This window comes from Thalassophryne amazonica, chromosome 18 (genome assembly GCF_902500255.1).
Source record: "Thalassophryne amazonica chromosome 18, fThaAma1.1, whole genome shotgun sequence".
Classification (NCBI taxonomy): domain Eukaryota; kingdom Metazoa; phylum Chordata; class Actinopteri; order Batrachoidiformes; family Batrachoididae; genus Thalassophryne; species Thalassophryne amazonica.
Genome location: NC_047120.1, coordinates 15,730,704 through 15,746,737, shown reverse-complemented (window position 1 = coordinate 15,746,737; position 16,034 = coordinate 15,730,704). Strand labels below are relative to the sequence as shown.

The 16,034-nt window shown below is 41.9% G+C and overlaps 1 protein-coding gene across 1 annotated transcript in view; it reads left to right on the top strand.

Moving 5' to 3' along the window:
* LOC117530533 (formin-2-like) overlaps nt 1-16,034 on the top strand; it is a 116,112-nt gene that overhangs the window by 82,694 nt on the left and 17,384 nt on the right. The window contains 2 exon segments of the mRNA XM_034193425.1: nt 7,985-8,105; nt 12,029-12,121. Of these exon segments, the coding sequence (XP_034049316.1) occupies nt 7,985-8,105; nt 12,029-12,121 (214 nt within the window).

The window sequence follows — 16,034 nt, the reverse complement described above, 5'->3', positions numbered from 1 at the left end:
TGAATCTGAGACCTATATAAGACCTACAAGGTCATGACAATTTGTCAACTCTCACAGGTCTTGGCTGGTCTCCGTTGTGATCTATTATTTGAGTTTAGACCAAGCGTGCATTGCAACCGAATTGTGGGAGTGAAAAATATGTTAATTACTGCAATCATTGATGCAACCCCATGCAGAGTCATGTGAGAGTCCATTACAACCTGAAGGATCAGGTTGAGAAGGTGCTGAGGCATGTGAGAGTTTATCAAGACCCATTATGAGACCCATGTATCTGTTAACTGGCCACACAAGTTGTGCAAGTGTTTTAAACAGTTCACTACACTCACACTCCTGTTGGAGACCTCTGGGGAGTGATGGAGAGCGACGGCTATCGTGTACCGCTCAGTTTAGGTTCAGTAAGCTTGAAGAAATGATGAAGCTGCAAAGGAACTATCAACATTTAATTACAGCAATGATCCGAACAACCGTCTCCTTCCATTCACTCTACTTCTGCAGCTTAGAGGTGGGCGGATCAATCCTAATATCTATAATATCGATACCAACGCTGGTATTGATAGTGAACAATCCTGATGTAAAAAGATCGATACTCAAGTTTTTTCTCTCCCGCACGCACTGACTGCTGCGCGCGCAGATTCATCAAAGTCTACTCTCTGTCTGTAAGAGCAGTGCTGCGCTGTGTCATACAACACGGAGCAGTGCACCCTTGTATTGTAGTTTGTCAGCCCTCTACCTCAGGAGATTTTGTTTTACGTTGTGTTGTGTAATATTTTTTAAACAAAAATGTTCAAATCAAATCAAATCAATTTTATTTATATAGCGCCAAATCACAACAAACAGTTGCCCCAAGGCACTTTATATTGTAAGGCAAAGCCATACAATAATTACGGAAAAACCCCAACGGTCAAAACGACCCCCTGTAAGCAAGCACTTGGCGACAGTAGGAAGGAAAAACTCCCTTTTAACAGGAAGAAACCTCCAGCAGAACCAGGCTCAGGGAGGGGCAGTCTTCTGCTGGGATTGGTTGGGGCTGAGGGAAGAGAATCAGGAAAAACACATGCTGTGGAGGGGAGCAGAGATCAATCACTAATGATTAAATGCAGAGTGGTGCATACAGAGCAAAAAGAGAAAGAAACACTCAGTGCATCATGGGAACCCCCCAGCAGTCTAAGTCTATAGCAGCATAACTAAGGGATGGTTCAGGGTCACCTGATCCAGCCCTAACTATAAGCTTTAGCAAAAAGGAAAGTTTTAAGCCTAATCTTAAAAGTAGAGAGGGTGTCTGTCTCCCTGATCCGAATTGGGAGCTGGTTCCATAGGAGAGGAGCCTGAAAGCTGAAGGCTCTGCCTCCCATTCTACTCCTAAAAACCCTAGGAACTACAAGTAAGCCTGCAGTCTGAGAGCGAAGCGCTCTATTGGGGTGATATGATACAATGAGGTCCCTAAGATAAGATGCGACCTGATTATTCAAAACCTTATAATTAAGAAGAAGAATTTTAAATTCTATTCTAGAATTAACAAGAAGCCAATGAAGAGAGGCCAATATGGGTGAGATATGCTCTCTCCTTCTAGTCCCCGTCAGTACTCTAGCTGCAGCATTTTGAATTAACTGAAGGCTTTTCAGGGAACTTTTAGGACAACCTGATAATAATGAATTACAATAGTCCAGCCTAGAGGAAATAAATGCATGAATTAGTTTTTCAGCATCACTCTGAGACAAGACCTTTCTAATTTTAGAGATATTGCACAAATGCAAAAAAGCAGTCCTACATATTTGTTTAATATGTGCATTGAATGACATATCCTGATCAAAAATGACTCCAAGATTTCTCACAGTATTACTAGAGGTCAGGGTAATGCCATCCAGAGTAAGGATCTGGTTAGACACCATGTTTCTAAGATTTGTGGGGCCAAGTACAATAACTTCAGTTTTATCTGAGTTTAAAAGCAGGAAATTAGAGGTCATCCATGTCTTTATGTCTGTAAGACAATCCTGCAGTTTAACTAATTGGTGTGTGTCCTCTGGCTTCATGGACAGATAAAGCTGGGTATCATCTGCGTAACAATGAAAATGAAAATTTAAGCAATGCTGTCTAATAATACTGCCTAAGGGAAGCATGTATAAAGTGAATAAAATTGGTCCTAGCACAGAACCTTGTGGAAATCCATAATAAACCCTGACTGAAACTCTTCAAATAGACCATTCCTCTGCAGATGATCAGTTAGCTGTTTTACAACTACCCTTTCAAGAATTTTTGAGAGAAAAGGAAGGTTGGAGATTGGCCTATAATTAGCTAAGATAGCTGGGTCAAGTGATGGCTTTTTAAGTAATGGTTTAACTACTGCCACCTTAAAAGCCTGTGGTACATAGCCAACTAATAAAGATAGATTGATCATATTTAAGATCAAAGCATTAATTAATGGTAGGGCTTCCTTGAGCAGCCTGGTAGGAATGGGGTCTAATAGACATGTTGATGGTTTGGAGGAAGTAACTAATGAAAATAACTCAGAACAATCGGAGAGAAAGAGTCTAACCAAATACCGGCATCACTGAAAGCAGCCAAAGAGAACGATATGTCTTTGGGATGGTTATGAGTAATTTTTTCTCTAATAGTTAAAATTATATTAGCAAAGAAAGTCATGAAGTCATTACTAGTTAAAGTTAAAGTAATACTCGGCTCAATAGAGCTCTGACTCTTTGTCAGCCTGGCTACAGTGCTGAGAAGAAACCTGGGGTTGTTCTTATTTTCTTCAATTAGTGATGAGTAGTAAGATGTCCTAGCTTTACGGAGGGCTTTTTTATAGAGCAACAGACTCTTTTTCCAGGCTAAGTGAAGATCTTCTAAATTAGTGAGACGCCATTTCCTCTCCAACTTATGTGTTATCTGCTTTAAGTTGCGAGTTTGTGAGTTATACCACGGAGTCAGGCACTTCTGATTTAAGGCTCTCTTTTTCAGAGGAGCTACAACATCCAAAGTTGTGCTCAATGAGGATGTAAAACTATTGAGATAATCTATCTCACTCACAGAGTTTAGGTAGCTACTCTGCACTGTGTTGGTATATGGCATTAGAGAACATAAAGAAGGAATCATATCCTTAAACCTAGTTACAGCGCTTTCTGAAAGACTTCTACTGTAATGAAACTTATTCCCCACTGCTGGGTAGTCCATCAGAGTAAATGTAAATGTTATTAAGAAATGATCAGACAGAAGGGGGTTTTCAGGGAATACTGTTAAGTCTTCAATTTCCATACCATAAGTCAGAACAAGATCTAAGGTATGATTAAAGTGGTGGGTGGACTCATTAACATTTTGAGCAAAGCCAATCGAGTCTAACAATAGATTAAATGTGTTGAGGCTGTCATTCTCAGCATCTGTGTGGATGTTAAAATCGCCCACTATAATTATCTTATCTGAGCTAAGCACTAAGTCAGACAAAAGGTCCGAAAATTCACAGAGAAACTCACAGTAACGACCAGGTGGACAATAGATAACAACAAATAAAACTGGTTTTTGGACTTCCAATTTGGATGGACAAGACTAAGAGTCAAGCTTTCAAATGAATTAAAGCTCTGTCTGGGTTTTTGATTAATTAATAAGCTGGAGTGGAAGATTGCTGCTAATCCTCCCCCTCGGCCCGTGCTACGAGCATTCTGACAGTTAGTGTGACTTGGGGGTGTTGACTCATTTAAACTAACATATTCATCCTGCTGTAACCAGGTTTCTGTAAGGCAGAATAAATCAATATGTTGATCATTTATTATATCATTTACTAACAGGGACTTAGAAGAGAGAGATCTAATGTTTAATAGACCACATTTAACTGTTTTAGTCTGTGGTGCAGTTGAAGGTGCTATATTATTTTTTTCTTTTTGAATTTTTATGCTTAAATAGATTTTTGCTGGTTATTGGTGGTCTGGGAACAGGCACCGTCTCTACGGGGATGGGGTAATGAGGGGATGGCAGGGGGAGAGAACTGCAGAGAGGTGTGTAAGACTACAACTCTGCTTCCTGGTCCCAACCCTGGATAGTCACGGTGTGGAGGGTTTAATAAAATTGGCCAGATTTCTAGAAATGAGAGCTGTTCCATCCAAAGTGGGATGGATGCCATCTCTCCTAACAAGCTTTGCCAATTATCTATGAAGCCCACCTCATTTTTTGGACACCACTTAGACAGCCACATGTCACTCCCGGTCCGATTAGGGAGGGGCCCAGAGAAAACTACAGAGTCTGACATTGTTTTTGCAAAGTTACACACTGATTCAATATTAATTTTAGTGACCTCCGATTGGTGTAACCGGGTGTCATTACTGCCGACGTGAATTACAATCTTACCAAATTTACGCTTAGCCTTAGCCAGCAGTTTCAAATTTCCTTCAGTGTTGCCTGCTCTGGCCCCCGGAAGACAATTGACTATGGTTGCTGGTGTCGCTAACTTCACATTTCTCAAAACAGAGTCGCCAATAACCAGAGTTTGTTCCTCGGCGGGTGTGTCACCGAGTGGGGAAAAATGGTTAGAGATGTGAACGGGTTGGCGGTGTACACGGGGCTTCTGTTTAGGACTACGCTTCCTCTTCACAGTCACCCAATCAGCCTGCTTTCCCAGCTGCTCGGGATCTGCTGGAGGGGAACTAACGGCGGCTAAGCTACCTTGGTCCGCACCGACTACAGGTGCCTGGCTAGCTGTAGGATTTTTCAAGGTGCTGAGCCGAGTCTCCAATTCACCCAGCCTGGCCTCCAAAGCTACGAAAAAGCTACACTTATTGCAAGTACCATTACTGCTAAAGGAGGCCGAGGAATAACTAAACATTTCACACCCAGAGCAGAGACGTGCGGGAGAGTCAGGAGAAGCCGCCATGCTAAACCGGCTAAGAGCTAGTAGCTGCGCTAAGCTGGTGGATTCCTAAAAACACACAAAGTGAATAATGTGTGAATAATTTAGAGGTGATTCAGCAGAGGGAGTGCTTTAGTTAAGGCACGTGAAGATTACTCTGTGAAACAAATCGTTATCTAGTTAACTAGATCAATCTAACTGCACAGATTAAACAGCTAACAGATACAGAAAAACACCGCTGTGCTCCGGAACAGGAAGTGATACAATACCGCAGTGAGAGCCAACCACCAGTAGAGGCAGCAAACAAAACGATTGTTGATTGTGATAATAAAATATTTTGTTGTCACGTACAATGTTTGGCGAAATTCTATCCCAGGTCTTTTGGATCCTTTGGATCTATGAAGCTTAAATATGAAAATGTATCGGTATCAATATCGGCGATACTGGGCCTGTATTTACTTGATATCGGATCAATACCAAAATTCCCGGTATCGCCCACCTCTACTGCAGCTGGCTGTGCTGCAGTCACAGCCTTTTATATTGGTTCTTAGCGCCCCTGCAGGTAACTCTGGTTACTGCAGTATCAGAATCTTCCAGAATACTACAATGGCAACCAAGAGGGATCATTTTTCTGACCATGGAGGCCCCTTTGTGACCAGCCTGCAACTCCAGTGGGAGTCATTGAGAGTGATGTCGAGCAGATGCCGTTTTTCAGTCGTAACTCGGCCGTGGACTCAGTGTAAACAGGGTATTAGCCTTTGATTATGAACACTGAAATTTGATTCTAGTCTTTGATTGTATTGATATTCGAAATAATAAAACATTTTGAAATAATTTCAATTCACTGATAATTCATCCAAAATTTGATCGTAATTGTTGCACTTTGATACTAATTTTTTCTGATTGCTGAACTTTGATACTAATCCTGATGATGATCCTTAACCTTTTATTCTGATTACTGTGCTTTGATCATAATTTTGATCTTTAATAGCTGATTACTGACCTTTGCTCTCCATTGTTTTGATCCTGTATTCAAAATCAAGTTGATCCTGAATACAGGATCCTTTGTTGTGGGTGTGCGTTGTTCAGTCCTGGTTGTTTCTTTATGATTGTGTGATGTATTTAGCTCTGTCTGATTTCTGTGGCTTCTCTGTGTTCATTGTCTGCTGTCTGCACTTCTTTCTGTGTCTGTGTCCTCCTTATGGGTTGTTCCTCTGCCTCCCTCTTGTGCCTCTCTTTGGTTTTGTATCTGGGGGTTTTCTGTTTTGGTCCTTGTCCTCTGACTCCCCTTGCTGACAGTTGCTGGTGTTGTCTGTAAACCCTCAGGTCTGAGTGTTTCACGCTTTCCTGTCTTTGATTATTTATCTGCTGTTAAGTTCTTGTAGTCGTTGTAGTCTGGTTTTATCGTTTCATTCCTGTGTTTATTTTATCATGTTGTATTTCTTTTTCATTTCTTTTTGCCTTCTTGTTTTATTTTCATATCTGACTGTTTATGTTTGATTGATTTGTGTGATTCCTTGGCTGTCAGTGATTTGTTGATTAATTTCTCCATGTACTTAAGTCTGTGTTTTTGCCTGTGGGTCTTTGCCTGTTACTTCAGGGAGGTGTGAGTATTTTGATCTTTAATGTCTTCTTCAGTTTTGTCAGGGTTGAGTAGTTTCAGGTAATATTTCAAATTTGTCTTTACCCCGTGTGGTTTTTGCTTTTGGCTAAAGTTTTCTCCCAAGTTGTTTTTCATCTTCCCTGGATTTGTTGGACTTTTTTTTTTTTTTTGTACTTCTGTAAATAAATCACCATTGTTGGCATTTAACTTTTTTTTGTGTGGCTGCTCTGCACTGAGTTCAATCAGACTTTCCCTTGGTAAAAATCACAACATCTTGGCCTTGATCTGGATCAACACTGAAACTCAGTGGGATTTTTTTTGGGCCATGATGCAAGATTTAGTTTTGTATAATCCTGCTTGGAAACCAAACACAAAACAAATACAAGTGATCACATCATCCTTAATGGTGGCAGAAAGAATGAACATGAGCAATCAGGTTTCTGACTTCCGCCGAGCTGAATCACCTCCAAAATGCAATGGAGTCTTCATGGCCTAATATATGTATCTGTGGCGAACGCTGATCACATCATCACTTACACACCAACATGTGACGCAGTAAATAAGATGTTGTGTTCTTAGTTTTGTTGTTACAGTGTTTAAGATGATTGTGGAGACACTCACTCAGATTGCTGGCCTGCGATCCTCACACACAGAATAACTGGACGGACATTTAGCAGCCTCACTCACTTTATGGCCTCCACCGTCCACCATGCTACTGTGAGGCCTGTTGCTGGGTATTATTGATTCTAATCCAATTACATTTTTCCGAGGATCTGATTGGACCGGTGTTCTGACGAGATGTCATTCCTGTCCTTCACGCAATATTATTGGGATGCGGAACTGTCGATTTATGCGATGAGACGCACAATTCGACATAACACCGGTGGCGCACTGCTAACTGTTAGCGCTGTTAGCTGAGAGAAAGTACTGACGCCGCCGCCAAAATAGGTGAATTTAAGCTACCATACGAAAGTATTGATGTGGATTCTGATACAGAATTACCGTTTCATATTTGATGGATTTTCACGTTTGATGGATTACGCAGCGCTCTGACTGCTGTTGGAGCGACGCTGCCTCAGCTCAACAGTAAGCCTTGCCGACCAAATTACCTACAGAAAAATAAACCGTGCAAACGATGGAATTGAAGTAGAATGGGAATAACCCCTTGTGTCTGATTTGCAGACGTGCATGCTGTTTTATGGCTCCGCTTACGCGTTGCTGGTAAAGCTCTATTTGCGACTGTATAACCAGCATGAACGTCTGCAAATCATCATCATCAAACACAACAGGGTTATTCCCTAATTATTTGTCATAGTAAGACCCTTTGGCTGCTCCCTTGTTTTCACTTTGGGTTGCCACAGCAGATCCAAGGTGGACCTGCATGTAGATTTGGCACGTTTTACACCAGATGAAACAACTCACTGTGGCAGGGGTGGGGTTTGAACGGGGAACCTTCCGCACTGAAACCAAGCACACTTGGGCAACACCCCTGCTATTGAATGTTTGTCATAGTGATGAGTATTTCCACCTCCCTGTCTCTCCATCACCAGGATGCTGGGAGGGAAACATGTATTTTTCCTCTTCCTGAGCCTCATGATGTGTTCCAGGCCTCACAGATGAAGTTTGAAGACTTTCACAAGGACCTGACTCAAATTAGGAAAGATCTGAGAGGTACTACACCAACACAAACTCATCTTACAAAACCAGTAGTTTTAACCTTTGTCCTCTGTGATTGAGTCACCAAGTGGTTTGTGAAGTAAAGAAAAAAAAAAAGAAAAATTCATAGTTTGCAGTGTTTCCCAAACTTTAATGTACAGCTTAAAGATTCAGTGTTTTTGTATATTTACACACATTTTTGTGGTGTTGGTCTCAGTAAAACATTTCATGGGACTTTCATGGTTCCGACTCTGTGATAAGTTTTGTTTTAGTTTTATATCTGAGTGTCTTAAATTAGTTCAGACAACATACGCCGAGTTATAAATTCTATTTTTCATGCATATTTTCTGTCTTTATTTAATTATGGTTATTTGCATGTTACAAGTTGCCAACATTACACAAAACAGGAGACGCACTGGTCTTCAAATGTATCAGTCACAATTTCAAAATATCAGAAGTGAGCATCTAGTACTTGGAGTTAGTCACAGAAATTCCACTCACTAACTCACTGAGTGAATCCATGAATCCTACATGTCAGGCCAATCACAGATAATTAATTACCAAATCACTGATTTAAGAAAGAGAAAAACTCACAACCAGCTCACACATTCAAAGTAATGTTCATGTTTAAAAAAAAAAAGGATTCACTGCTGTCAGTTCGGTGAACGCTTCACAAAAGAAACCACATGGGCCTCTGTGTGACTCAGGAACTTTTCTGTATCTTATCATTACACTTTTACCTCTATAGAATAAACTGAGAAATTTTAGAAACAGGAATTTACAGTTGCCACATATGTACAGGGCAACTTACTAACTTACTTACTAACTTCTACACTCAAGAAATGCCTCTTTGGATGAACTCAATTCAATTATGGGCAGGATTTCATCTAATAAATATATGTAGTCCCAACTAAAATAAATTATATTATCTTGGATGGATGCACTTTATTTGAGTTGGGGCTACATGTATTTATTAGATGAAAATCCTGCTCATAATCGAACTGATTTCATACAGTGCATCCATTTTTTGAGTGCAGATCCCAAAACTGAATCTCCACAAGTCAGGTTCCTAAATGACAATGAAGGCGGAGTCATCAGATGTAAGTGTGATATCCTTCACCTTGAAGAGAACACTCTATCACCATGATCTGAAAAGCTCCAAGCACAGGATAAATCCGTTAGGCTAAATTTGACACAAATCAAAGGTTGGATCTTTGTTGAAGTACCATATTATGACCTATCGTTACCTTTAAGCAGTGATCTATGGTGGCCGTGTAAAAAAGTATTATTGCCCAAAAAACAGCTGTCTCTGATGCTTTACAGCCAGCTAGAAGCTACAGCTGCAATTGCACACCTGGCAAAGTACAGCAGATGTGGTGAGGGAGAGAACTAAAGTACTGGGTGTGACATCTGGACAGCTGAAGAAAGACAAGGAGACTCAGTGGTGGAACAAAGATGTTAAGGAAAGCATAAGGAGAAAAAAGTTGGCAAAAAAGAATTGGGATGGTCAAAGAGATGAAGATAGTAGTCAGGAGAACAAGGAGATGTGGTGTAAGGTGAAAGGAGAAGTGGTAAAAGCTAAGGAAAATGTATATAGCGAGCTGTATAAGAAGTTGAACGGTAAGGAAGGAGAAAAAATCTTGTACTGACTTGCCAGACAAAAGGACAGAGCTGGAAAGGATCTGCAGCAGGTTAGGGTGGCAATAGCTGCAGATGGTAATATGCTGACAAGTGAGGAGAGTGTGTTGAGAAGGTGGAGGGAATATTTTGAGGAACTGCTGAATGAAGAAAATGAGACAGAAAAGGCTGGATGATGTGGAGGCAGTAAATCAGGGAGAGTAAGAGACTGGTATTGGATAAATTGAGGACAGCTATGAAGATGAAGAGTGGAAAGGCAGTTGGTCCAGATGACATTCCAGTGGAACCTGTCAGGATTTCAGAGCAGTTGAGCACAGCAGATGATAGGAGGCACAATGCAGACTCTCAAACAGGTAGTAGGATATCAAAGGCTTTATGGTAAATGCAGGCAGTGGTCTGGTACACAAAGAAGCGGTCAGCGAGGCGAAGGTACAGGCAGGCATCAGGCAATGGCATTGTCAAGAATTAACAGGCTAAGGTCGAGAGCACAGCAAACAGTAGTGAGTGGGCAGAGACAAAAACAAGGTCCAGGAAACAAGCACGGTCAGGCAATAAAGTACAAAACAAGGAACACAGATCAAGAGCAGAAGAGCTGGCATGAAGACATTAGAATCAATGAACTAGCAGTTTCAAACAGAACTCATAGGGCTTAAATGCATGGTGAATAATTAGGCAGTGATGGAAAACAGGTGTGGAGAGCTGGCAGGAAGTGGGCGTGGACAAACAAAGATAAGAGACAAGGCAATAGAGTAAAGTGACGAATGGGAAAGCAGAAGACAAACAAAACGGGGTGTGGCCAACAGGAATACGGAAGTGCTGGTGAAGGGCAAGAGAGTGTAGTGATCTGAGGGTGTGACAGTGATACAGATGAAACTGGGTGTGAAACATGAGGAACAAAGATGAGGCGGAACTGACAGGGGAGTGCAGTGACATAACCAGAATCCATAAACTAATAATACTAAAATATCCAGACCAAAACAAACAAGAAATCTAGATAGAATGGAATCTTAACATGAACAGAATAACAACAGGTGACAAATGGCTAAAACTGAAAAGAAGGCAACAAGTAAATCAAAACTAAAACTTGGACAGAGCTGATGAGTGTAAAAAGTACAAAACACAAGATAATTAAACTAACACTTCACTGGTAAATGTGCCAAATAAAAACTGTGACCAAAGCAATCATGAACAAAATCAAAAACAGTGGATTAAAGACAAACAAAACTAGAATGGCACTAAATGTGTGGCTGATGTGTGAAGAACAGAAACAAGCTGTGAAAAAAACAAAATAAACAGATGATCAAAAACCAAGTAAAAGATATCAATACAGAAAAGCTGATGGAAAATAAAAGGTCAAGACCTGAGCAGGAGCAAATCCTGACAGAACCATGCAAATGTCTAGGCGAGATGGCAGTGGAGTTTCTAACCAAATTGTTTAATAAAATCTTGGTTAGTGAGAGCCTGAGGAGTGGAGACAAAGCATGGAGGCGAAGCGTGCTGGTTCCTATTTTTAAGAATGAGGGTGATGTCCAGAGCTACAGTAACTATGGAGGCATAAAGTTGATCAGCCACAGCATAAAGTTATGGGAAAGAGTAGTAGAAGCTAGGCTTAGGAAACAGGTGAAGATCTGTGAGCAACGATATGGTTTCGTGCTGAGAAAGAGCACTACAGATGCAATGTTTGCCCTGAGAATGCTGATGGAAGCATATAGAAGGTTAGGAGTTACATTGTGTGTTATGGGACTTTAGAGAAAGCTTATGACAGGATGCCAAGAGAAGAGTTGTGGTATTGTATGAGGAAGCCTTCAGTGGCAGAGAAGTATGTGAGGGTGGTACAAGATATGTACAAGGATAGCTTGACAGCGGTGAGATGCGCAGTAGGGATGACAGATTCATTCAAGGTGGAGGTGCAGCTGCAGAGTGAAAGGAACTGGAAGGCCAGGAATCAGCAGAAAGAAGAAGAACAAGTTGGACTGGAAGAAAATGACAAACATGATGAAATAGAAGCAGCACGTGGCTTCTGTATAAATGACTTTCGGGTGGGGGTTTGGGTGAAGTCAAGAATGTGTGACGTTTTGACTCACTGGGTGCAGTGCAGAGAAATGTTGGTTTCTCAGAATGCACAAGATGGAGAACCATGACCTATATTTTTTCTGGCTCAGGTTCAAAACTTCTCACTCGACTCTGGCAAAATGTAACCTTAGGATGTTGTTCCTATGAGGGTGCAGCACTACTGTTAATGAATTTCATTCAGCTCACAGTGCTCTTGGTACCAAGTTACTTCTGTTTTATTTTGTCAGCATGTATGTCACAAGTGGATAAGGTGTGCAAGGAATCAGATGAGGAAACCATGCAGCCATTCAAAGACAAGATGGAGGACTTCCTTGTAACTGGTAACGGAATAAAAAATACTGCTTCAGGATTCACTGTGTCCATGAAAACACACTGTGGGTTTTTTCATGCTGAACAAAGATCACAAGTTTTTAAATGTACCTTCTACAGTGCAATGCACAAAGAAAGTGTTGGCTTAATAACCCAAGCTAAGGCTGCAAAATTCATGTCAAAATCAAGTTTTACATCAAAAACTGTCAGTGCCAGTTATACTTTCACTGCATTTGTCTGATTTTTCTGGAAGAATTGTCAAAAGGATATGAATGGCTTTAACTGAGATTTGTTGGCCTTGGGTCAAGGAATTTTTTGACAGATAGAGAACCCCAGTGTAGTGAACCACAACACAGTTAAGTAAAAACAATATTGTTCACAAATGGAGCAACAGTTCTCCAAACTGCAGACAGGAAGCTTGATCAGTTACGTAAGCAGAAGTCAGGGAGAAGATATATATATAAATACACTCAACAAAATATAAATGCAACACTTTTGGTTTGCTCCCATTTCGTATGAGATGAACTCAAAGATCTAAAACTTTTTCCACATACACATATCACCATTTCCCTCAAATATTGTTCACAAACCAGTCTAAAATCTGTGATAGTGAGCACTTCTCCTTTGCTGAGATAATCCATCCCACCTCACAGGTGTGCCATATCAAGATGCTGATTAGACACCATGATTAGTGCACAGGTGTGCCTTAGACTGCCCACAATAAAAGGCCCACTCTGAAAGGTGCAGTTTTATCACACAGCACAATGTCACAGATGTCGCAAGATTTGAGGGAGCGTGCAATTGGCATGCTGACAGCAGGAATGTCACCCAGAGCTGTTGCTCGTGTATTGAATGTTCATTTCTCTACCATAAGCCGTCTCCAAAGGCGTTTCAGAGAATTTGGCAGTACATCCAACCAGCCTCACAACCGCAGACCACGTGTAACACACCAGCCCAGGACCTCCACATCCAGCATGTTCACCTCCAAGATCGTCTGAGACCAGCCACTCGGACAGCTGCTGAAACAATCGTTTTGCATAACCAAAGAATTTCTGCACAAACTGTCAGAAACTGTCTCAGAGAAGGTCATCTGCATGCTCGTCATCCTCATCGGGTCTCGACCTGACTCCAGTTTGTCGTCGTACCGACTTGAGTGGGCAATGCTCACATTCACTGGCGTTTGGCACGTGGAGAGGTGTTCTCTTCACGGATGAATCCCGGTTCACAACTGTTCAGGGCAGATGGCAGACAGTGTGTGTGGCGTCGTGTGGGTGAGCAGTTTTCTGGTGTTAATGTTGTGGATCGAGTTGCCCATGGTGGCGGTGGGATTATGGTATGGTCAGGCATCTGTTATGGACGAAGAACACAGTGGCATTTTATTGATGGCATTTTGAATGCACAGAGATACCGTGACGAGATCCTGAGGCCCATTGTTGTGCCATACATCCAAGAACATCAACTCATGTTGCAAGCAGGATAATGCACGGCCCCATGTTGCAAGGATCTGTACACAATTCTTGGAAGCTGAAAATGTCCCAGTTCTTGCATGGCCGGCATACTCACCGGACATGTCACCCATTGAGCATGTTTGGGATGCTCTGGACCGCGTATACGACAGCGTGTGTTATATGGCTGGGGGGGCCTGGCTGCCTTTTTGTTTCTGTCCTTTGCTTCTCCTTCCAGGTGGTTTGCATTTGGAACTGAGTGGCTGTTGTTGCTGAGTTTATCAGGACCTCACCCTGATCACACTGAGGCTGATCACCTGCGGCTCATCAGGACTCACAGCTGTGGTGCATCTATATGGATTGGAACATGGTGGCATTTAAGACCGGAGTGCACAGTGTGTATTTGCCAGAGACTCGACCTTGTGACCAGACGGGTGAGATCATTGTCTCAGGAGCCATCTCATATCAATGGATGCAGAGAACGTCCAGGTTGATGCACGGTCTGTGAAAGAGGAGGGGTGAGGTCTCACGCTCGTCAGCACACTTCCTGAGGTACGCTAGATTTTGTGACTAACATTTATACCGTCAGTAAATGTGGTGTCCCTCACACCTTATTATATTGAGCTGTATGTTAGTCATGTATCAACTTCCACTGCAGTGAGTTTTGTGAACTGGATGTTCCATGCCTCAGGTTGGGAAGTTGATTAGTAATCAAGCCAGGAAGTGTTTTGCTGTTTGTACACCTTTAAGTGTTCTCTCTGTGTGTAGAGTGTGGGACTCACGTAATGGTTCCTTCTTTCACAGACTCGGTTTGTCGCGGCCACCTGGTGGGTGTCGGCGGGGTCCTTGATGTCCGAACAGCTTCTGGCTCCGGACCGTTACGCTGCTGGGAAGCGCACCACGCCAGAACCGCACTTTGTTTTTTATGTATCACTGTTATGTATTAAATTCAGTTAGCCTTTGTACTGTGCTCTGCTTATTTCATACTGGGTCTTTCAAACGCTGGTCGGTTCTCCGAGCTGCGTCCGACACATAACAGCGTGTACCAGTTCCTGCCAATATCCAGCAACTTCGCACAGCCATTGAAGAGGAGTGGACCAACATTCCACAGGCCACATTTGACAACCTGATCAACTCTATGTGAAGGAGATGTGTTGCACTGCATGAGCCAAATGGTGGTCACACCAGATACTGACTGGTATCCCCCCCCAATAAAACAAAACTGCACCTTTCAGAGTGGCCTTTTATTGTGGACAGTCTAAGGCACACCTGTGCACTAATCATGGTGTCTAATCAGCATCTTGGTATGGCACACCTGTGAGGTGGGATGGATTATCTCAGCAAAGGAGAGGTGCTCACTATCACAGATTTAGACTGGTTTATGAACAATATTTGAGGGAAATGGTGATATTGTGTATGTGGAAAAAGTTTTAGATCTTTGAGTTCATCTCATACAAAATGGGAGCAAAACCAAAAGTGTTGCGTTTATATTTTTGTTGAGTGTAAAATGAGGAATAAACCTCAAGCAAACAAGAATTACAGGGGTGACCCACTGCTTAGGCCATTCTTACAGATTTTCCACAAATTTCTTTACAAACAAAAGTCAGAAGAGCAACAAAAACAATCCTTAATTGAACAAAGAAACAGTCCATCTTGGGTCTGTAATCTAAATGTGTTCATTTTCAGCACCGATAGGCCCAGAAGAGGTATGACTTCCAGTTATTGGTGCAGCAGGCAGGGCATCCTGATGTCAGTGCCTCGGTGAGAGAGAAAAAGAGCAGAATCATTCGGCCTGAAATAACTACACCTGATGCAGGAATTCACCAGCAGTAAATCAGCAGGGAAGCAGAGAGATTACTAAGTTGGTCGCCGGCAGCTAGCCCTGTGCTTCACTAACAGACGTAATGAGACTGAGACCTGTTCCATTACTAATAATATGAATTAAAAGGAAAGAAAATACAGTTCCATACTACACTGGTGTGTTAGTCATATGAGAGGGAGAATAGATGCATCTTTAGTCTGGACTTGAATGTTTCTATGACTGTTATCTGACTGTTTCATCTCTGCGGAGAGATCATTTCATAAAGCAAGCGCATGACAAGAGAAGGCCCTGGGGCCTGTCAACTTTTTTTTTTTCACCTTTGGGACACAAAGTGGTCCTGCGTTCTGAGAACGCAGAACACAGGACAGTACATAGGGTGTAATTAGGTAAACTGGGTAGGGAGACACTAATCCATGAATAATTTTACATGTTAATAAGAGAACCTTAAAATCAGACTTTACAGAGACAGGAAGCCAGTGAAGGGTGGCCAAAATCAGTGTAATGTGTTCAAACTTTGTTTCTGCATTTACCATTGTGTAGTGTGATTACTGAACTCAGAACAGTCTTATATTACTGTGTTGCAATGTGACTACAGTAACGTATTACTTTGGTCATGCATTAGACCATTAGACCAACACTGTCCACAGCGCCAGTAGC